Genomic DNA, 24,987 nt, shown 5'->3' on the forward strand with positions numbered 1-24,987 from the left:
ACTACATTTAATCAAGATGTATTTTGCCTTAAATTATAGGACTAAAAACTGCTTAGAGTTTTTACATGCCAGGACAATCTTTATGGACTGCATAATCCATGGCAGGGATTGTGATTATGGCACATTATTATTATTATTATTATTATTATAAGTATTATTACTTAAGGCTACTGAATTGCTTATTTTTCTTCTATTGATGGAATAATTTTAATATACATTCCAGACAATTCAGAAATCGTGGAGGAGGAATTACTTCAGTGTTCTCGTGTGATGCAGCACACCAAACACGCAGTTGATTAATTTTCATGTACTGCTTCCTCTTTGCCATCCGTTCACGAAAATTCTCGCGAGAAAAGGTTTTCCCGGTTACCCTGGGAAACGAGAGTTTGATTCAAAGTAAGCCCCGGTGAAGTGAGCAGGGCGTCTTCTGTAAGGATTTCCAATGCGGTGAGTTCACGTAAACATTCTTCTGTATGTGTTTACACGAGTGGACGACTTTACCAAAGCTTATGTGAAGTATAACTCGGAATCGTTGTTTGGTTTAGCAGATAAGCTTGGTGGGAGATGTTAAACTTTGTCACAAGGCAAGGCCCGAGCTAGCTAGCTAGCTAATTAGCTGTCTGCAGTACCGTTAAACCAGCGCTAGTTAACTGTGTTAGTGCCTCACTACAGCTGGGTTTATGAGTTAGCTTTTATTAATGCTCCGTTTGTGCATCAAGAAGCTAAAGTAGATGGTACTCTGGGGCAGCATTGTATTTATGCTAGTGTTATCTGTAGCTAGTTTGTGGTTTGCACTGACGACTCAAACCCGTGTGTTTTTAAATCTGTAGTGGGGTATCAGCGGGTCACGCACAAGCATTTTCAGTGCAATGATTACACGTGGAATGAAGCATTAAAATGTCTCTGGAATCAAAACAGGTCTTTCGGAGTGTCTTGTATATTTCCGTTGGTGTTATGGACATCATGCACCGTAGAATATGGGTCTGTCTCAGAAACTGGGTACTGTGGGGGAACCCCACTAAACATGCTCAGTCAATAAACTATGGGTTGTTTTACAATCAGGGTACGCAAGCTAAAAATCACATTTAACACTTATTATCTTCAATATCAAAAGGCTTGACTAAATAAACTTGGTTGTTTATTGTAGCCCTGTGATCGCTCTATTTACCATGCAAAAAAAAATTTGGTGATAACGTTATTTTTGGTGAATGTATGGCAATATGTGTCTTACTCGTGTCATTTAGAAAAAGTGCTTTTTTTGACCACAGGTAGCTCCAAAAGGGATGCACTTAAATCATTCTTTATACCATAAAACACATATTTGGTTCCATATCATTGGAAACATAGTTAAGTTTTAATGTTGAATGCCAGTAAGTTTTCAGACTATTTTGATCAAATTAGTAATTGTGTCAAAAAAAATGTCCTCTCCGAAACAGCTAATTTTTCAATATAAAATAACATATCTAAAATGATTATTTTCATCCTAAAATGTGCTCAAGATATTGGGACATAAATATTAGAGACAACTAACACAAAGCTTACAGCCTTATATTTAAAAGCACTGTGGAAGTAGTGGATTCTGAATTGTCAAAAAAAAAAAGTCCTCTCCGAGAATCACTTCATTTGTTTCTCCCAGCCCTGCTTAAAGCTACACTTAATCTTGTTATAATACAAACTATTACACATGCCTATCTGTTCTTTAACTTGTCCTTCACTTAAAAACTGGTACAAGAACCAGTTTGAATCAATTTGAATTTTGGACCCCTGTGACACAAACTTTGTACCCTGATTGTAAAACAACCCCTATACGGTTTTGAATGGTGATGGTTTTAATTTGAAATAAAATGATGAAAGAAATAATACAGATAAAACAAAATCGTTGATGTGAATACTCTATTCAGAATTTGGCAAAAATTCTGCAAATTTGTGGAAAAATGGCAGCTTGATCTGGGACATGATAAACGGTTGACTACATCGCATTCCCTTAAAAAGGTTGTAGTCCACTGAAAAGTCTACAGTTATCACTAATTGTATTTTAAAGGGATAGTTCGGGATTTTTGACATGAATCTGTATGGCATCCCCATCAATAGTGTCGTGCAAACACACTGACTTACCCCTGACAGCATCCTGTGAGTCCAGTTCTTGTCCAGTTTTGGTCCAGACGAAAGTAGTCCGGCAAGTTTGTTGGGGTCACGAAAGTAAAACGTTTTTCGTCTCAAAACAGTATGTGTTCAAAAGAGTGATATATTTGCATCACAAAACCGTTGTCAAATAAAAAGTCAGACCTCGAAATCGCTTGGCACTATTTTCTCTCCCTTCTTATCACTGCGCGCTGCCGCCAGGTGACAGCCACGGCTGTTTCATTCATTGTTTACTAGTGATGGGAATTTCGGCTCTTTTGGCTCTTCTTACTATAAGGAGCCGGCTCTTTCGGAAGATTTTTTATAATTATTTCTCATGACTTGTACATTCACATCGAGTACACATCAATGCAAATTAACACGAAGGGATTTACTAGACCAATTTATATCTGGAACTATTTTCAGCCACAGCACAGGCAAAGCACCGCTGCAGGCGCAAAGACACCGCGCAGCGCCTGAAAACGGGTGCGCAGCGCCTGAAAACCCGTTTTCAGGCGCTGCGCGGTGTCTTTGCGCCTTCCTTTTCCTACCTATTCCTTTAATTGCTGCAATTAACTAGTTAATTCTGATTCTATTTCTCCTCTCAGTTATAATCTGTCCTGCTTTTGAAAAGATCCTCTCTGGGGGGACAGATGCTGCCACTATACACATCCTCCGTGCCATCACGTGTGTAAGCCGTGGATAGAGTGCAGCCTTGGTCTCCCACCAGCTTAGTGGGTCTGCGTTTCGCTGTCACCTGGCGGCAGCGCGCAGTGATAAGAAGGGAGAGAAAATAGTGCCAAGCGATTTCGAGGTCTGACTTTTTATTTGGCAACGGTTTTGTGATGCAAATATATCACTCTTTTGAACACATACTGTTTTGAGACGAAAAACGTTTTACTTTCGTGACCCCAACAAACTTGCCGGACTACTTTCGTCTGGACCAAAACTGGACAAGAACTGGACTCACAGGATGCTGTCAGGGGTAAGTCAGTGTGTTTGCACGACACTATTGATGGGGATGCCATACAGATTCATGTCAAAAATCCCGAATTATCCCTTTAAGTTGTACCTTTATACACCTATGGATTGGTGCGCTCACAGAATAATCATAACCGTAATAAAACATCATGCAAAATATTTGATCACCGTCGTAACTCCATTTTCTGCAAAACCAATACGATAGTGTGTTTTGATCTAAATGGAAAGCCTCAGGGTCAAGGTCACTACCTCACCAAAAGTAGTAACTTCAAATCACTACGCCATATAAACATTTAGTTATAAATCTGCGATTTTGTTTTTTAAAACGAACGCTGAAAGTTAGGTCTAGAATATGCTTCTTACAGAATATGTTACACTGGTAGCTGGTCCTGTATGAATTTCTGAGCTATAAAATGAGTTGTGGTCTATTTTTTTTTTTTTTACCATAGCGTGTTATTTGTGTGCGGGGAAGGACACACATTAACAATTTGCATGTGTAGAATGGAATTTTCCACTGCAACAGTTAGAAGTTGATCGTGCTTCCATTTGTGGTCTTTCTGTTACGCGAGTGATCTGTTCGGATGTTATCACTGAAAAGGTGAGTTTTGACAGTTTTGTTTGTCTTGCAGTATAAGGCAATAGAATGTTTATTTCTTTTTCATCTTACTTTAATATTTCGTAGTATTTTGCGTATTTTTGGCCAATATTTTGCAACCATGGTCGATTTAGAGCGAACTTTTGATAGAATCTACGGCCAGTCATTTTGCCCCGCCCCCGCCTCGCGCTCCGTCCGGTGCGGTAGTGATGTCCCGTTGCTCGCGCGCCGCAGCAGAGACCCGCGCGACCTTCAGCCAGTACAGTCGTTCTTTTACCACCGCCATTATTCTCATCTTTCCGGTGTGTTCTTGATTTTTCCACTGTGTCCTATTTCGCCATATCAAATACCCAAAATGTATCATATCATTCATATTTAAGTGAATAATCAATTCAGTCATCATAACTTGGCATTTTTAACCCAAGCAATCAAAAAGAGGAAATTTATTCAATTTTTTCACTCATCTGTGAAGGAGGGGCTTTAATTCTTCATGATGTAGTTATTTTATATGTAAATCAATTTTACAAAATCATTTGAATTGTAATCAAAAAAAATGTTCCACAGTGGAGGCCAGATAAAGCAAGATACTATCTTTATTCTTATTAAACATGACAAAAGAGACATTGAGTGGGTAAATGCAAAAAAAAAAAAAGTAAAATTAGAAAATTTATTTTTTGACCATAATGTCCCAAATGAAAGACCAGTTTCTGAGATGGACCCATATCCAAAAAATGTTTGAGATATTCCTGTTTTAATTCTATCGCTTCGAGGAGAATTATTACTCTTTTGATGACTCCTCCTGTACTAGTCTTGAGTTCATCCAATTGCATGCCCTCTAGAATGTATATGTCCTGCCCCAGGACTGGATATTACTAGGCATGTGACAATAGAGTAAGAATATTTCTACTACACTAGAAAGCACTAGAAAAGACCTTTAAAATGATGCATGAAACAACTATCTATGACAAATATTAAGAAAGGTATTAATTTTTTAATTTTGATTTTTAGCCCTTAATTACACACTAAAACAATAGAACTGTGACCGATATCAACAACTTCCACCTGTAAATGACCATAACTTGCTTAATTTTTGTCCTACTTTTTGTCCGTCTGCCGGCAGCACTCGGAGGCAGTTTTCTAACGTTAGCAAAACCAACGTGCTAGTCTTTTGATTACGATGAAACTTGGCAGTAATCAAGAAAAATACTTAAGCTATCACTTCTATATGTTTAGAAAATACAACCTACTCACCATTGATGGTAGCAGAAGTCGGAAGATGAGGGTCTACCTCATAAACAATTTTTTTCCACTTCCCGTTGTCACATCGCAAAAATTCAACAACCATGAGGTTACTGAGAATACTGACTATCCTACGTCATCAGTATTTGTGTACTGGGAAAATCCGCATGGGAATCAATAACGTAGAAAGCAAAGACCAAAACACGACGCATGAGTAGCCACTGCAGGCCGCTAGCGGGAGGCAGAAACAATGCAAGCGCTATGCAGGTCATTGTAGCATAACTAATATTACTCTACAGTAGTAGCTTGTTAGCATTATTAATTCGTGTTTGGCTGTGCGTCTTCTTGCATGTTATTCCCTTTCCCAACTATCCATTGATTAAAAAATAGTCGCTGTTTATTACCCCCACTAACTTTGTTGGAGGATGTTGTTTTTGCCTCTGTTTGTTTGTCATTTCCAACGTAATTCAAAAAGTAGTAAACGGATTTTGATGAAAGGTCGGCCATGAGCCAAGGAACAATTGACTAGGTTTTGATGCAAATCCAGATATGTATGTGGATCCAGGATTTTTTGTTTTTTTGTTTGTTTGTTCCCAATGTAACTCAAAGTAGTGAACAGGTTTTGATGGCCGCTTTAGTATTGTACTAGAGCGGTGGCTACAATTATCGACAGTCCATAATTATCGACACCTTTTCAGATTCATCAATAAAAAATTTTTAAAAGGTTAGTTTCAGTTACAGCAGTTATTATTGATTGATTAATCAACCGGAAGACCCTCCTCACCCTTTGATCTTGTCGTCTGATGACACAGCTCGTTACCTGAGATGGATTTTTTTTCTTTAAAGCACTATCAGCAATTTGAGAAAAACCTGGATGTTATCATCGCAGGTAAGCATGGTGGAAAGATCATGGACATGTTTATACTCGTCAAATTCACTTGTATTTCATGATCTCCTTGTTGAAACCTACTTTTGTTTCTTACTCTTTCATTTGACAGTTGCCGTTTTGTATCTAAATGTGCGTTTGAGAAGTCACGTGAGGTGTCGATAATAGTGATCACTTTCACCAATGTCCACCATTATCGACACCCTGTGGAATTAAGTGGCATTTACAAGTGTTATGTATCAATCTTTGTGTAACATTGTTGAAGTAGATGATGTACTTTTAAAAAAAAAAAATAAGTGCTGTGATTTATCATAATATTTTTTCTGATTCATAACAGAATGGAATGTTTATAGAGTATTTGGAATCCAATTGCAGTAAATAGAATTAGACCAGAATTAAATTCCTCGCATATTAAAAAAAAAAAATTACATGCTTGAAATATTCAGATTTTTCTACTCCATTCAGTTTTTTTTTTGTAGTTTGTTGTAAATCTCTACCACTTATTCCAATATCGGTAGACGTTTTATATTTTTAGATGTAAAAATATAAAGTTTTGGTTCGAAGAATGACATGCGACCTTTGACCTGGATTTTCATGTAGTTACAATGTCGATTGCTTGTTGACGTTTATGGGTAAACGACGAAACTAGAAATTAATGCAAACAACAATGATTGATTAACAAAATGTGATCTACAAAAGTCATTAGAAAGTGGAACAAAAAGATTTTCTGACACAGGTTAAATATTATCAGTTCATTTGTTTACAAACATTAAAATTACTTCCTCATTTACGTAAGCACCGACATCAATATATTTATAAAAAGATATTTCGTACTAAATATAAGTCTATGTAAAACAAATTTTAAATAAAAAACTGTTTTGTTAACTTAATACCACATACCGGTTATTTATTTAAAAAAAAAAAAAATCGATCATCTGGATGTTGATAATTGTGGAATGGTGTCGATAACTGTGGACAAAGGTGTCAATAATTGTGGACTGATGTCACGTGATCTGATACGCTAAGTAATCGGGAATCAAATAATTTTGTTCCCAGTGGAAGTTTCAGTAATTATTCATGCACAATTTACGTATTGAAAGTCTTTTCTACTTTTGCAATGGCCAACAGATCGTTAAGGTGTCGATAATTGTAGCAGCCACTCTAGGTTCAAGTGATTTTGATGTTGATTATCTGTCAGAGGTATGCACTGTACTGAGTGCCCTTAGTTCATTGTGAAGAGAATGGAATTTGTGAGAAGTGGCAGTTATGTGACAGCCACCTTTCACAGGAGTGTTTTTACCAACTTGGGGCTGCTCAGTGTCTTGATACCTCATACTGATCAAAGATGCAGTTCCATCTTTATGCAACGTTGGGGCTTTGCTATCAGTAAGAGTAAGCAACGATATTTTATCTACAGTTCAGAAACGTCGGATGCTTCCTGGTGAAGACCCTGTGGTTCTGTGTCACCATCAGCGCTGCTTCTGGTGGCTTTTTTCTCAAACCTGTAGGCTATGACATGACTTTACAAACTCATGACATCTTATTGTTTAGGATTTCATCCTCATTAATGTTGACAGACATGGGTGAAGGTGGCAGTGACATCCTCCACAGAGGAAGTTTTGATGAAGGCTCTTGGTGAACTCTTTGCTGTCTTTCATATTTAGCTAGATCGCTAAGGGGCGTGTTCACAATGCTGGGCATCAAAACCTAATTACCCTGTTTTAAGCTTCAAATAATAATAAAAAATATATATTTAATTAGGTATGCATCTAATTTATTGACGTATGACACCAGCAGTCTGAGAAAACAAATCAGCACTAGGGTATGTTGGAGCTACCAGTTGTAAATTTTTTTGTCATTAAAATTGCTTTTGTTTTAACGAACATGTACCAATTTTTGGAAAACTCCCCCCCCCCCAAAAAAAAAAAATCAGGCTTTCATGTCCTGGGTGATTCAGAAATACCTCGATGTTGTAATGATGTCTGATAGTTCATACTTGTGTTACATAATTGTGTAAAATTTAAGAACTAGAAGTAGTTTGACCAACAGGTACATCGACACGACAAATGTGTATATAAGCTATGGACTATACCAGCCTTTCTCAACCAGGGTCCCATCTGGCTTCGTTAGGGGTGCCGTCAAAAAATTATATATTCTAACATTGAAATAAATAAAATGAATTGGGTAATCCTGATAGTGATAGTAGCTCATATTAACGAGATTTCTTCTTAACAAACATTTCAATATAGGTTATGTTTTTTTCTGTCCCACAGTGTGTGTTTGTAACATGACGCACAGCTCCTCACTAGCGCAGGGTTCTCCTCTGGGTTCTGAAAAATATTCTCCACTTTTTCCCTTGAAAAATAATCAAATAAATATTCTTCACTTTTTCTTAGTCTATTGTTTTGTTCTTAGTTACCGACTTATCAAAGTGGACTTAATACAGGTTTATACCAACCAAACTGGCACAATTCAAATATTTGTAGAGATATAGCTAGGCCTCTCCACTACATATAAAATTTGGGCTCCACTCCAGCCTCTAATAAGAGAGACTTGATTTTGGTCGCCCTGTGCACCATCAAGCGAAAATAAACTTTTTTTTTTTTAGTTTGAGCTTAAGGTTATTTTAGCATGGAATGATTCAAAAGAGGTATTAGGATTCCCTTTACTTCAACACAAAACTTGATTTACAATTGAACAGAGTCAAGAAGAATCTCGGACCACCCAGCAGTGAAGGAAACCAATTTTCCTGTCGATTTATGAACTGAATGCAGAATGACACTACGTTTTTCGTCATACCATTAGTTAGCAGCGAAAAGACCGGGGTGTTTCTGTTCTAGCGATCGAGAAGACCGGGGTAAGTCATGTGTTCCTGGGGCTTGAAGGGAGATTAGCATCAATAGGTTCGGGAGGTTATATCTCACTTCACAAGATATCATCACCCATTCTTTATTAGTGATTTTTGCACTGCTCTTTTTAAATGTATGTACTTCAGTTTCTGTCTCATTATTATTATCAACAACACCCATAAAGTCTCAGGAAACTGAGGCATGTGTCAATTGACTTAAATATCACTGATAAAATTAATCATCGGTTTAATAAAAATATCATTTCTCACTCGCATCTCTCTTCTTTCGGACCACAAAGACACACATTCTAAGCTACGTTATTATATTACAGCACTGAAAATCCCAGATGACCTCCAAGTCAGTTGTTTTCTATTAATCGCATGTGTTTTTGAGGGTGAAAATACCTGGGGGCTACTGAGGTATTTCACCTGATGTCACAGGGTCACGTGACGCCCCGGTGTCCGCTATTTTGAAGGTCAAGCTAGCTAATGTCAACTGCTTAATTTGAGGGGGAGCAAGCCGGAGCGCGCTCCGCCAGCTATTTACACTGGATCCGGTGTAAATAGCTGCCGGATCATAATTACAGTAAACTAGTAAATACAGTAAAGGAAAAACTTGAGACTGAAAGGTTTTAACAGTCATCCAAATGACTGAACGTAAACATTGCTACAGTAACATACCAGCTATGATGTTGTTGACATTAGCTAGTGCTAACAGCTAGCTGCTAGTACACTGCTACAACACAGACACCAACCCTAATAATACAGTTCTTGGTCATTGCCTGGTAACAGCAAATTTATAACGGGCCATGTCTCAACAGACTAAGAAGTTATTTCAATGACATTTAATAACATTTCGTTTATCCTGAGGACCGAAAGTAAATGAAAATGTGAACAAACCTTAGCTGTAATAAGATGGCGACCACCGGCTCCAGGGACGACCCGCTGATGTAGGCATGTTACCCAGCCTGACACAAAATATTTGTAGGCATCCAAACTCTTATACGCTTTCAGATCAATACCTGTGTATGGCGATGGGTTTTTAATGACATAGGTACACAGATCATGTGGGCCGAAGTCAGGTAAAGACGAGGGCTTCGTGTACTTCCGTACATCAGTGAACAATCCTGGTGGAAGCAGGTAAACGTCGTTCTCTAAGTCTGCTAACCTCAATTTTTGCAAATACCTCTCCCTCTGCTCGCCCTGTAAATGCCCTACGTCGCTGGATAGTGAAGGTGTTTTCTGCATCTCGCTCCTCTTTCTTTTTATGTTTTTCGTTTGTCGCCTTCCTCGCATTCAAACTGATTTGAGCCGTGACGTCCAAAATGGCAGCCTCACATGACTTGGTCACGTGGGTGAAAAACCTCAGTAGCCCGAGTGATGAGGCCTAACGAAGCGTTAGCCACGGGAACTCGACACACCACACCGCCCCAAACGTGGAGCACTTCAGTCGCTTACTGGCTGCCCACACTTTGGTGTTTTTGTTTGTTTGTTTGTTTGTTTGTTTGTTTGTTTGTTTGTTTGTTTGACCAACCCCCGTATTACTGACATTGTCCGATGGGGCAGTAGTTCTGACTGTGCCTCCCCCGTGGCCGTTTCACCCCTTAAATCATCTTCAGTGCTTGAAGAAGCCCATCCAAAAAACTTCATCAGCTTAGACTGCACCATTGTTTGGTTCATGCAGAGATAATTACGTCGCCGCACCAGGCCAATTAAGGCCCTGTCCACACGGCAACGGATTCAGGTGAATCTGATAAAATTGTTTATCGTTTCGGCCTGGCGTCCACACGGCACCGGCGTTTTGGGTGCCCCAAAATGAAATCTTTTGAGAACGGGTTCCAGAATGGAAAGATCTGGCAACGGCGCCGTTGCGAAGTCGTCTGGATGAGTAGAACGGATTTGTTTACGATGACGTCACAACCACATGTGCTTCACGCCGGGTAGAAGTGTAACGAACTCGATGCGAGTTGTCAACAAATCCTATAACTTGGTTCATGAAACGCGCTTACAAAATATTTTCACTGTGAATATTTATTGTGGGGCGGCACGGTGGTGTAGTGGTTAGCACTGTCGCCTCACAGCAAGAAGGTCCTGGGTTCGAGCCCCGGGGCCGGCGAGGGCCTTTCTGTGCGGAGTTTGCATGTTCTCCCCGTGTCCGCGTGGGTTTCCTCCGGGTGCTCCGGTTTCCCCCACAGTCCAAAGACATGCAGGTTAGGTTAACTGGTGACTCTAAATTGACCGTAGATGTGAGTGTGAATGGTTGTCTGTGTCTATGTGTCAGCCCTGTGATGACCTGGCGACTTGTCCAGGGTGTACCCCGCCTTTCGCCCGTAGTCAGCTGGGATAGGCTCCAGCTTGCCTGCGACCCTGTAGAAGGATAAAGCGGCTAGAGATAATGTGATGTGTGATGTGATGTGATATTTATTGTGTAATGGTGCAAAGTGAGAGAGAGAGAGAGAGAGAGAGAGAATAGCCCTTAGGGCAGAGTCAATCCCGCCAGCAAAAATGGGGGGGAAAAAAAAGGAGCGATCTCACCTCTTCAGATGTTGGTTTAAGTCCTACAATACATTCCTCAAAAAGGGCGTCGAAGAACAAATTAATCCATCAACGTGTAGCATTCAATTTATTCCAGACCATTAAAGACGCCGCCTTCCGCGTAGGATCATACGTCATCCTCGCCGCCATATTGGATGGGGCAAAGCGGAGAATAAAGATGCCTCATTCATGTGCTGCGTTTAACTGTACCAACAGGTTTGCCGTCCAAACGAGATCACATGGGATTACCTTTCACAGGTGAGACTGGAAAAATACTTTTCATTGTATTTGGTCATTATAACGTAATTTTACGAACAGATTTTTCTGACTTTGTGGCTAATATGAAGTCTCGCGCATAATAATAGTTTATGCGCATGCGTCCTTACTACTTCTATTGTTGTGGTGTCTCCGATGGGACCGTCTTACAGCGCACCTAGAGGTGTGGCATGTGTATTGCATCGTTTTCAGCAAGCGTTGCGTTGCCATATGTACCTGATATTTTACTGATCCATTGCCCATGTGGACGCGATTTTTTTTTTTTATTTTTATTTTTATTTTTTTTTTTTTTTATAAATCTCGTTGCCGTTGTCGTGTGGATGTAGCCTAAGATGCACTGCAATTGGTTAAAAGCTCGGTACTCATTTGGTCATAAGCACATACTCATTATTTACACTCCAGCTTCTCGTTGTCTCTTCCCCCGGGGTTGGATTTAAGCAAACGCAGGGATTTGTGGAGGGATTTCTAGAAAAGATGACTTATGGTAATAAAGATGACAAATACATTCGTCACTGTGACAACTGCTAGTAATTTTCTCTTCGTCACTGATGGATTACGTTTGTCAACAAGTGTGACGAGCGCTAATGGGGACCCTGCTAGCGTATGCAGATGTAACGTGGACTTGATGGGAGAAAGAGCTAATGAGAATCGACTTGTATAAGCAGTATCATTAGCAAAATCTGATTGATATGGTTGTCGCAAAGCGTTTACTGTTTCCGCCACAAAATATCTGTCCGTCACAAGCATTCAATCCTTTTTAGGTGGGTAAATTCTATACTTGGTGTACTTATAAACCTGCTTCTAAAAAAGGAGTTTTGTATGTTCAACACAATGTGTCATAGTGTTAAAGCTCGACCGCCTCTCAGATTTTTCAAGTGTAAGTCATAAAAAGAATTTTCCCCGGCACCCAGTTGTTTTTGTTTTGTGGATTGGAAGCTACTGAATTTGAATAACAGACTTCCAATTTTATTAGGTTTTTTAATAGAACAATTAATGGGGTGTTTCTATTTTCCGCTATTTTTTTTTTTCTTGCTTTACCATGACCAAGCTACATGGTGGGCTTTTACCGTTTGTGCAAAGGCATTGTGGGATACAAATTTGAAACAGGAGAGAAAAATGGAGGACGTGAGTGTGCAAATGAAACGTGAAATACCGACTACAGTAACGGAAAGTGAGACATTGTTGCAAAGGAAAGGAAACGCAGGACCAAACTAATAAATATTGGCGGTCAGCGAGCACCGCGGTGTGATCAGCTGTTCGTTTAGCAACAGAATGATGTAGCTGTCCGTGCACAGTCAAAGTAAACCCATAGACAGCAGTAATACAACACCATGGATACGAGCCACCATAAAACCCGAAAGAAGAAGCCTGTGCACACGGACTTCCTCTGTCTGCTTGACTGCGTGAAGCGAGCGATTTCATGCACATTATTTGCTCAGGAATCCCCTCAAATTAAATAACTTTCCAGCCACAGAATGGCCTAATATTTTGTGAGTTATTATAGAAATAAACATATATCACAGTTACCAAATTTCAGAGGGAACTAAATTTCACCGATTATTATTATTATTATTATTTTTTTATGAAATCAAAAGGCCATCTAGCTTTAAACAAGCTGTCAACTAAACACTGACCAAATGATTTTCCTGGATCCTAAAGAAGCTAAATTATGTGCTCAAGTCCAATGTAAATGTTTCCAGTTGCACAGATCATTATTCTGGCATATATTTTTAGATTTTGAAGCCATTTTACTCAAAGGCTACTGATATATACTGCATCTTTTATTTTTCATTTCCTTTAGGCGTATACTTTCAAAGAATGCATCATTTCATATTAATATGGAACATTTTATTTTGCAACAGTGTTGGTGTCCAGTATTGTGAGCGCACACTAAGCTATCATCAGATTTGTTTAGATTCAGCTAGGACATGGGGGCAGCGTATCTCCAAAGCTCTCGGGTGTTGTGCAAGTCAGGCAAGCTTTGCAACACGCCATAACGCTAACTTCCTGTTTCAAAAGGAAGCACGTCAGCATACAGGGTCTAATGATGGCTCTCGCACCATTTCATGGGGACTTTAATATTGTTACCTCGCCCGCTACGGAGTAAGCGGGGCGAGGTATTGTTTTTGGTGGAGGGGTGTTTTAAATGATCTTGCAGGAAAATGATTGGACCAATCTTCATGAAACTTTCGGGATAGATGGGCACTGGTCTCAAATAGAACCTCCAACGTTTTGGGGTCATCCGGTCAAGTTCAAGGTTTTTGTAGCGACTGCTTCATATAGACCCCTTGCACTGACGTCACCCGAAACCGGAAGTAAACAAACCCTGCGCCATATTGGAAGACCAACAAACTCGTGATTAGAGGGAAATAACGGCAGCGCGCAGTATGTGAACCCACGAGGCACTTGATTCATCAAAAACCTACAATGGTAAACTTTTGTGCTGTGTTAGGGTGTTCTAACAAAGCTGATGGGAAAGGTGAAAAGAAGTCTTTCTTCAGAATACCAGCTGTGATTGAGACACAAGGGGAGCAAACCAAGGAGCTTTCTGCCAGGAGACAGAGAGAGTATCTAGCTGCTTTATGCAGAGCGGATCTGAATACTTCAAGTCTACAGCAGTACAGAATATGTTCAGACCATTTTGTTACTGGTAAGTCACTAGGCTAGAGTGTTGTAGAACATTTTTTAAAAATGTTTACTGAATAAAAACATCCTTAATTTTATCACATTTTTTATATATTTCATTTCTTTCTTTTGTTTTAATTTTCCTCCCTCCATCCCTCTTTGGATTTTAAATATAGTTTTTCCCCATGTCCAAATAATTCAAAGATCCTTATGTTTCCATTCTCTCTTGCCCCGAGTCTTATCATATGGGTCAAACCCATCTATCACAGCCAGTTTCTCCACATACCGTGCCCTTTCTGCAGCTGGTAATGTACAGTACTCACATAACCAGAATTATCAGCCATCGTGTTGCTTCACAACAGCTGTAATATCACTTCACTCTCTCTCGTAGTTTTTGTTATGTATGTATGTATGTACTTGGTCTTCCAATATGGCGCCCTAACAACATCACGCGGCACGGTGACGTCACGTGGCAGCCCTCTATAGAGACGGTAGCCACTATGTCATTGTGCTGTAAGAGAGTAACAATCGCAGTACGGTGTGTTCTGATTGGCTGAGAGAATCAGAATCAGAACCATGTTTATTGGCCAAGTATGTTCACACAAGGTCAAAATCAAGGTTAAGGTTACTAAAAAGATCAAAATCGTTTTTTCGCGATATCTTCCTTCATATTCATCATAAGTGCCACCGGTTGAGGTTTGTTTTGCCTGGCAACACTTGTTATAGGTTTATTGCTTTTAATTATGACTAAAAATAGTATTTCATAAATACATTTAAAAATATCTATGCATGCATGAATGTGACTTTGGCAGAACAATCATACAGGTATGTAAACTAGACTGATGTGAAGTACTAGTGAAATTTCCCTTTCTGTTTCTAGATATTTTAGGTGACTTGTAAAGAGAGAAAAAAATCAATGAAAAAATGCCATCACCTCAAGGATTACAGCCGGTCCTGAAGATGAAGGTGGACGAGCTCTTCCTGAATTGGTTGAGTGAACCAAACATCCAGGTGATGCTAAAAGACTACCTCAGGAAGATCAAGAATGGAGATGCGCTTGAGTTTGGAAAGGGCAGCGGTAATTGTACTGAAAACAACAACATTACCTCAAACTGTAATGTGACTGAGAGGAATTCTGCATCTCTCAGCACTTCCTGTAGCCCCCCCTCTGCTACACTGCCATCCAGAAGTGGCAGCAATAACCGAGCAGGACCAAACAGCAGGGCGCTGAGACGCTCCGTCAGCATTAAAAAGGTAAAACCCATGTGCTTCTCCCTGACTTGTATAATTATTGGGGAAATAAATGTACAGAGTTTTTGTTCACCAATAGAGATCTTGCAGTCACATGACCGGAAAGTACACAGCCGCCATTTTGTCGGTAAAAAACACTGCTGAATACTGCTGCACTCGTGTACAAAATGGATCAATTTCAACCGACGGACTACACGGCTCATTTTTCTAATGAACAGATAGATATATGTCTAAAATAAACGACCTACGGATTAGTGACCCTTGTGGCTTACCGGACGTAGTTTTCACTACCGTGTCATTGGATATGGAACTGCCAGAGGTGGAATACCCAGACGTGTATAATTACCTCATTAACTTTCCCTCGCTGTTCAGTGGTGAAGCACTGCGTGCTTATAAATCTCTGGACAGTTATCTTTACAGAAATTCATGTGACCCCTAAAAGTGTAAAATAATTTTATATCTAGAGACTACATTGTCACACCACTAAAGACCCAATCCACCCCCCCGCCCCAAGCCTTTTCTCAGGTTCCCACTTCCCGGAATTTTTTATTAGAGCAAGTCATAAACTTATGTTGCGAATAATCACATGGATATACTGAAATAAATACATGGCGAACCTGAGATGAAATGGTCACTGCACAGGCGCCAGTGATCATTCTTTCCAGTCGGTTCCCATGCCTTGTTCTTGTTGTTTGCATCGGCCCGGCCGATAGCAGCAATCCACTTTGCACGCCTGTCAGGGTCCCGTGGCAGCCTATGAAACTTTCTTCCCGATTTCTGACCTCTCTTGTTGTGGCATTTATATGCCATACAACTCTCCTGCATTGTGGCACGGTAATATTTGAAGATTTGGGCGAAAAAAAAAAAAAAAAAAAAGTCAGTGCTGGAAAGACGGCGGAAATATGGCGTTTGACCGACAAAATGGCGACTGCTTACAATCTGGAGCGGATATGACGTCACGTGCAAGATCTCTATAAACACTAAGAATGTAATTTGAGTGCTAGCACATAGTAGTCAGTTTTTGTGGCTACTGCCTCATAGAGACGAAACCAGGCAGTAGCCACTATGTCTTTGTGTTGTAAGAATGAGTGTAACAATGGCGCATAAGCATTAGAATCACCAGAACGGCGAATCATGATCTTGCTATACCAACAGTTTATCTCGTGTTATCAAAGGTGCACAAGAACAAGTAGCGAAACCACTGTCATCATGTTGTAAGAATGAGTGTAACAATAGCGAAACTTCGTAACCAATCAGCACTTATCCTGATCAAGTTTGATTACCCGTTCTACTTCTTGATAAACTTCGGAACCGGTCAGAACCTGAAACAAAATAAGAGAAACCTCGTTATAACTTCGTAGTATCGAAGATGATCGACAGATAAAAAGATAAACGAAATTCACCTCGTGGTTTGCGAAGGCTACTGATTCGATATCAAGTAAGTGGTGGTTATTTTAAGAAAATTTACCTTTTGGATATCACAGCTGGGGCGGCACGGTGGTGTAGTGGTTAGCGCTGTCGCCTCACAGCAAGAAGGTCCTGGGTTCGAGCCCCGGGGCCGGCGAGGGCCTTTCTGTGTGGAGTTTGCATGTTCTCCCCGTGTCCGCGTGGGTTTCCTCCGGGTGCTCCGGTTTCCCCCACAGTCCAAAGACATGCAGGTTAGGTTAACTGGTGACTCTAAATTGACCGTAGGTGTGAATGTGAGTGTGAATGGTTGTCTGCGTCTATGTGTCAGCCCTGTGATGACCTGGCGACTTGTCCAGGGTGTACCCCGCCTTTCGCCCGTAGTCAGCTGGGATAGGCTCCAGCTTGCCTGCGACCCTGTAGAAGGATAAAGCGGCTACAGATAATGAGATGAGATATCACAGCTTTTGTTTGGTCCTTCTGAAAGGTCAAATGAAAGGTTTTGTAAGTTGGGTGTTTTGGGTTTTTTTTAAATATCTTTTTGACAGATATATTGAGAAGCCGATATCAAACTTCTGCTATTCGCGTTAATTTTTAAATTTTTTTTATTTGAGAGTCTTTACACTACACTTGTGAAACAAAATGTGCTCATTAGTACTAAATAACGCTTCTAAGGCAATTCATGAGCAAGTGCTTTCTTACTATTTTGAAGACGGATATAGTTCACAGCACTGTATTTTGAGCAAAAGAGAGTAAACAAAATTGGTGACCAAAATACTCCAAGCCCTGATGCTGCTCACAGCTTGGTGATGCTTGCAAGAGATGAGGCGAGTGTAATTGAGAACATGTGTATATGCTATATTTACTGTATGGACGTGGTATCAGAAAACAATTTTATTTATAAGCAGTAGCCACATGTACCCATAGGGTACCTATTTCTTTTACTTGACGGTGAACTTTGTGTTCCTCTGTTTTGCCACAAGAGGCTGCTGAAGAACCGGCTGCCTCTGACTTCTGTTTTTAGGGTGCGTGGTAGGACGGGAATCTTTTGCATTGTGAAAGAAATACTTTCCGTGTGTTACCTTGGACTAAGTCTAGCCCATGGAATGAGTTGTAAAAATATTGTCAATCCACAGACTACTAGATTGATGGCTCTCTTAATGTGTGATGATAGTTGGCAGAATTAGATTGGTGTGCAGAATTGATGTAATTGCAAAGTCGTACATTAGCCTGTAGGTATGGTTGTATATTTGGAAAAAAGTCTACTTCCTTATTTGTACTGATAACCCTAGCAGGAAAAGAGAGACATTCCTGAACGTGAAATGCCTGCAATGTGGGGTCAGTGAGTCCAACAGACAGCTGCAGCTATGAGTAGCGCTGTAGCATGCTTACGTGTTAGAGGTCATGTAGCGAGCCTATGTGCTCATTACACACTGCTATGTTGGTGGGTTTTGAGCAAAAATCATTCATTTGAATAATTGTGATTTTCGTTTTGTTTTTAAAATAATGCATGATTTCTAATTGTGAAGACACGTATATTAGGTTTAAGTCTATAAATCTGTGTTAGGGGTGTGACAGAAGTGTAGATTCCTTTCACACACAAGAGATTAGCAGCTCTTAAAGGGGTACCAAATATAATATATACAGTTGCTGATGTGACAAAGTAACTTATTCTTAAGTATTCTATCAAATTTATATACTGGAAAACAACAAAATATCTTGGTAATTGTAAATATAATACTTTATACGCTAAACCGCACAAGAGTCGCCATTTTTAAAAGACCGTGACGTCAGCGCTACCCACTGCACTAGTGGAACTCTCCGAAATGTAGGAGATAAGCGTGTAATCATGGCGTCGGGCGCATCAAGTGAAAGCGACAGCTCTGTCGAATCATACGAAGAGATCCCGCAAGACACGCTGCAAGCAGGCTATGGCTTAGAAGGGTACCAGTTTGAACCTAGGAGAGGTACTCTCGACTCCAGTGATGAAATAAGAGAAGAAAGCTCGGATGACAGCGAGGATGAGACTGATGCTGGGCATGGCGAGCGTGGGGCAGAGCGTCTGTGTGCAGGTGACACGGCGTGGTGCTCGTGCGGAAAATGTAACGTGGAGTTGCTCACGAGTCCAGCAGAATTTATTTGCTGCAATGAGATAGGCGCCACCCGTGGACTTGCGAAATCATCGCAAGAGGCAGAAACAGGTATTTCACACGTGCTATTCCCAACCTCAATGAGCCAACACAACTGGGCACATACATACGTCATGAGTGTTACGCAGAGAAAATGAACGTGCATTCTGATTGGATAAAATTAATATCATGGCGGGTTTTTCAAACTGCGGAAATAGTTTGCTCGAGCTACTTTCAAAACACTATAACTTTCCAACCTTAGAACAAAAAACTTTTGTAAGTCTTGAATAAGGTTCGTTAATGTGTGTTTTATTGTTATATTTACTCTATATATTGCTCTCTGTTCCCCTTTAAGTCGAGGCTCTTTTAGTGGTTGGTCATGGTCAGTCAAGATCTGCTCCCCTGAATGGCAGACTCCTGATATGACAGGAACACCACAGCCTTGCCACTCTCAATAATATGCAGAGTAATTTTAGGCAGTGGCAGGTCGGGCCTGTGTCACTTGCTATGCAGACACCTGAGAACAAAGGTTTGGGCATATTACAATTGGGCAGGGACAGATGGAGGAAATCTCCAACCTCTTGCATCATTCCCAACATCAGAGCTCTGTACTTTTCTTCCAGACAATCTAGTATTTTTATGCCCCTCCAGTGCAATAAGAAAAAATTGAAGGAACAGAATCATGAAAATGAAAGGGAATGTGGTGTAACAGCTTTTGTCATTGCCTATGAAGGTTTCAGAAAATGGACTTAAAAAGACGGCATCTGCTTGCAATAAGACTTGTGTCAGTGCTGTTTTCTGTCCAGTTCTTAGTGCCCTACTTCGTTTGGTAGGCAATACAGATTTTGACAGCTTTGATGTCCATGACCAGTTATTCTCTGCTACTTTAGTGATCCCAGGTGCTTTTCTAACTATGCAACAACTGTTGCGCATTCCCCATTTTCTGCTGTGACATAGGCAACATGTGCTCAAAACTTGTCACGTTGTATTAAAGTTAGTCTGATCCCACATCGAGTAATGCTCTATTTCAGGAGGGGACAAAGGAATTCCAGAATACAAATGCATTCTTCAAAGGATTAGTTGGAAATTCAGTTAACGTCATGGTGAGGCTGCTTGGGACAGCTGGTCCAACTTGACACAAGGTTCCGACAAAGATAGACTCGTCTCCCTTGTGCAAGAAGGAATTATTCCACGAGTGACTGTTTAGTGTAGAGTTTGCACATTTGTTCTCAACTCAACACTGTCTAAACACATTTTTATGTAAGGACTAAAACACCGCAGGGTATGATGTTATAGGGAAAAAAAAAATCAATGACAGGGTGGTGTGATAGAGCCCACCACGAAGCCTAAGGCCATTAACACACCAAAGCAGTCAGTCATCCTGTTGATTCGATCCAATTCCAAAGCATCAGTCTGTAGACTGTGTAGACACATGGGTTATTTTTTTGAGTCAAAACTGCTGCCCAGGTTAGCGCAGTACCCTTTTAATAAGACATGGAGTTATTGTTTATTCTATGCTCTATATTAAACCTATACAGTCTATGCAAAATCAGAAATGAAGTTGGTGACCTCAAAGCCTTTTCTTTCAGGTCCTTTAGTTATTTGTCTGCAATTCAAAGGGAAGTAATTACATTTTTCTCAATTAAGCCTCATCACATGAGCAAATAACATACAGTGGTGCTTGAAAGTTTGTGAACCCTTTAGAATTTTCTATATTTCTGCATAAATGACCTAAACATCATCAGATTTTCACACAAGTCCTAAAAGTAGATAAAGAGAACCCAGTTAAACAAATAAGACAAAAATATTATACTTGGTCATTTATTTATTGAGGAAAATGATCCAATATTACATATCTGTGAGTGGCAAAAGTATGTGAACCTTAGCTTTCAGTATCTGGTGTGACCCCCTTGTGCAGCAATAACTGCAACTAAACGTTTCCAGTAACTGTTGATCAGTCCTGCACACCGGCTTGGAGGAATTTTAGCCCATTCCTCCGTACAGAACAGCTTCAACTCTGGGATGTTGGTGGGTTTCCTCACATGAACCACTGGCTTCAGGTTCTTCTGCATTATTTTGATTGGATTAAGGTCAGGACTTTGACTTGGCCATTCCAAAACATTAACTTTATTCTTCTTTAACCATTCTTTGGTAGAACGACTTGGGTGTTTAGGGTCCTTGTCTTGCTGCATGACCCACCTTCTCTTGAGATTCAGTTCATGGACAGATGTCCTGACATTTTCCTTTAGAATTCGCTGGTATAATTCAGGATTCATTGTTCCATCAATGATGGCAAGCCGTCCTGGCCCAGATGCAGCAAAACAGGCCCAAACCGTGATGCTACCACCACCATGTTTCACAGATGGGATAAGGTTCTTATGTTGGAATGCAGTGTTTTCCTTTCTCCAAACATAAATAGAACTTTTTGGTTCAAATGTTTGGTCTCATCCATCCACAAAACATTTTTCCAGTAGCCTTCTGGCTTGTCCACATGATCTTTAGCAAACTGCAGATGAGCAGCAATGTTCTTTTTGGAGAGCAGTGGCTTTCTCCTTACAACCCTGCCATCCACACTGTTGTTGTTCAGTGTTCTCCTGATGGTGGACTCATGAACATTTAACATTAGCCAATGTGAGAGAGGCCTTCAGCTGCTTAGAAGTTACCCTGGGGTCCTTTGTGACCTTGCCGACTATTACAAGCCTTGCTCTTGGAGTGATCTTTGTTGGTTGACCACTCCTGGGGAGGGTAACAATGGTCTTGAATTTCCTCCATTTGTACACAATCTGTCTGACTGTGGATTGGTGGAGTCCAAACTCTTTAGAGATGGTTTTGTAACCTTTTCCAGCCTGATGAGCATCAACAACGCTTTTTCTGAGGTCCTCAGAAATCTCCTTTGTTCGTGCCATGATACTTTTCCACAGACATGTGTTGTGAAGATCAGACTTTGATAGATCCCTGTTCTTTAAATAAAACAGGGTGCCCACTCACACCTGATTGTCATCCCATTGATTGAGAACACCTGACTCTAATTTCACCTTCAAATTAACTGCTAATCCTAGAGGTTCACATACTTTTACCACTCACAGATATGTAATATTGGATCATTTTCCTCAATAAATAAATGACCAAGTATAATATTTTTGGCTCATTTGTTTAACTGAGTTCTCTTTATCTACTTTTAGGACTTGTGTGAAAATCTGATGATGTTTTAGGTCATATTTATGCAGAAATATAGAAAATTCTAAAGGGTTCACAAACTTTCAAGCACCACTGTACAGTACCAGTCAAAAGTTTAGGCACACCTTCTAATTCAATAGTTTTTCTTTTATTTATTAATTAAGACACTTCATGTCTTACAGTAATGATGGATGTCATTTCTCTTTACTTAGTTTAGCCATTCTTGACATAATATGGATTACTACAGTTGTGGAACAGGGCTGTTTGCTTTATTATTATTATTATTATTATTATTATTATTATTATTATAGTAAATGCGATTGGAGAAATGGCTAGTTAATTGTCTTTTATAGTGTATATGGTAAACCCATGTCCTTGGTAGTTCAGATTTTTTTTTATTCTTTTTTTTTCTTTTTTTTTAAATGTGTATAGTTTTGTTTAAATCTTGAATTTAGAATTTTTATTTTGTATAGTTTTTTTTATGGTTTTTTGAAATAAAGGTTTTCTATTTTTTATGTATTATTATTATTATTATTATTATTATTAACAATTTACTGTGTGTATTATTTACTGTTTGATCTTGGATGCTTTAAAGAAGGCAAGAAATTGCACTAATAAACTTTTGACGAGGCATACCTGTTAATTGAAAAGCATTCCAGATGACTACCTCATGAAGCTGGTTAAGATAATGCCAATAGTGTGTAAACCGTCATCAAGGTAAACAGTGGCTACTTTCAAGAATTTTTTTTTTTTTTTTTTTAAGTTTCATATTTTAAACACTTCCTTGTTTACCACATATGTTCCTTATGTTATTTCATAGTTTTGACATCTTCAGTATTGTTCTACAATGTAGAAAATAGTTAGAATAAAGAAAATACTATAAGTGTGCCCTGTCAAAAGTTAATTCGTGGAATTTCTTCCCACATTAATGCATTGGGATCAAACAGTAAATTAAAAACGCAGTATTTTAACAACTGTAGTAATCCATATGATGTCAAGAATCACTCAACTAAGTAAGGAGAAACGACTGTCCACAAAAGAAAACGTAAGCATCTTGGGTCTGAAAAGTCAGTCCCTCAATATTGTTTTTAATATTTTTTGTTTATAGAACTGTTGTATAAAAGCAATATCACACTCGCAATTACCTGCAGCCTCAGTTGTTGTGCCTACAATCAAAGTCCTTCCAGGTAAGCCTTGCCATTCAGCTATGGGCAGAAATGTGTCACTAGAAACTGAATTTGCATGGAAGAATGGAAGTGTTCCAGCTAGTTTTCCAAGAGGGCAGGGTGCCAATGATTTATTGCGGGCGATTTTTCACACATCACTATATACAGTAAGGATTACACGCGAACAACAGCAGCAGGACGACTTCTACTTTCAGCAGGACGGGGCGCCACCGCACTTCACACTCAATGTGCGTGCACTACTTGATGACGAATTTCCCGACAGGTGGATTGGATGTTGGGGAGCCGTTGACTGGCCACCACGTTTGCCGGATCTCACCCCATGGACTTCTTTTTCTGGGGATGTGTAAAAGAGAGGGTTTTCGCACGCAAGCCACGTTCTGTTGATGCCATGATTTCAGTTCATACTGGAAGCTTGCCGGGAAATTGATGCTGATAAAGACCTTTGTGCCAGAGTGTGCATGGGTGTCCACACTTGAGTAGTGGAGTGTGAGAATGCTGGGGGCAGACAGTTTGAACATTTGAGGGATTGATATATTTATTAGTGTGATGTTATTATTGATCTCATCTCATTATCTGTAGCCACTTTATCCTGTTCTACAGGGTCGCAGGCAAGCTGGAGCCTATCCCAGCTGACTACGGGCGAAAGGCGGGGTACACCCTGGACAAGTCGCCAGGTCATCACAGGGCTGACACATAGACACAGACAACCATTCACACTCACATTCACACCTACGGTCAATTTAGAGTCACCAGTTAACCTAACCTGCATGTCTTTGGACTGTGGGGGAAACCGGAGCACCCGGAGGAAACCCACGCGGACACGGGGAGAACATGCAAACTCCACACAGAAAGGCCCTCGCCGGCCCCGGGGCTCGAATCCGGGACCTTCTTGCTGTGAAGCGACAGCGCTAACCACTACGCCACCGTGTCGCCCGTTATTATTGATATGTTTGTATAATCAATAAAATAACGGTTTGTGCGAACGTTTTGCTTTTCATTACTTTATACCTACTTTTGCAGCCCCCTGTATAAACAATCTATCATGCAAAATTAGCCATACTGGGCATCTATGCAAGGTAGATTACTTTTGTAGTAACCGCTCAACTAAGTAAAGAGAAACGACATCCATCGTTACTTTAAGACATGAAGTGTCTTTTAATTAATAAAAATAATGAAAACCCATTGAATTAGAAGGCGTGTCCAAACCTGTAACTGGTCCTGTATTTAAGTAAGTAAATGTAGATATATCACTGGCTACTAAAACTCCATAAAGTAGGAGTACAGCCCTTGGGTGCGTGTGCTATAGAACATTGGATTTAATGTTTTACCAAATGGTGCTTAAGCTTTTTCCCATGCAGTCGGTAACAAATGTGCAAATAGTTCCTAGTTATCAAGTAGGCAGACAGTTTAATTAAAGCTCCAATTAAACATGTGAGCCAACTGCTGAATGCCTTTAGCCTGTTAGTCATTAAGCCACTGTTAAATAAAGTAAAATTGCATTGTTATCAGGCCACGACTCTACACTTCAAGTCCTGGAGGGCCACAGCACAAAGCAGCTCGTGTTTTTTCTTTTCTTTTTTTTTTTTTCTCAACATTGGTTCAACTCATTAGCTTCAGTAATGGAATAAGGTGCATTAAAACAGTGCTGAGCTGCAGGCTTGAGACTCTCTGAGACTGGAGTTGATGTGTAAACTGTGTGATAATAGAGGTTTTCTTTAAAGCTTTGTTCAATC

General features: G+C 40.0%; 1 protein-coding gene across 4 annotated transcripts in view; it reads left to right on the plus strand.

Moving 5' to 3' along the window:
- Nucleotides 1-371: 371 nt before the first annotated feature.
- ppp2r3b (protein phosphatase 2, regulatory subunit B'', beta) overlaps nucleotides 372-24,987 on the plus strand; it is a 45,883-nt gene continuing 21,267 nt past the window's right edge. For 3 of the 4 annotated variants that reach the window (XM_060929794.1, XM_060929798.1, XM_060929797.1), the window contains exons 1-2: nucleotides 372-447; nucleotides 14,987-15,360. In XM_060929794.1, coding sequence (XP_060785777.1) covers nucleotides 15,031-15,360 — 330 coding nt within the window. In that variant the 5' untranslated portion in view covers nucleotides 372-447; nucleotides 14,987-15,030. Of the gene's footprint in view, nucleotides 448-13,933; nucleotides 14,132-14,986; nucleotides 15,361-24,987 lie in introns of all 4 variants that reach the window. The other variant, XM_060929795.1, reaches the window with a different exon arrangement.

Source organism: Neoarius graeffei, chromosome 9 (assembly GCF_027579695.1).
Source record: "Neoarius graeffei isolate fNeoGra1 chromosome 9, fNeoGra1.pri, whole genome shotgun sequence".
Classification (NCBI taxonomy): domain Eukaryota; kingdom Metazoa; phylum Chordata; class Actinopteri; order Siluriformes; family Ariidae; genus Neoarius; species Neoarius graeffei.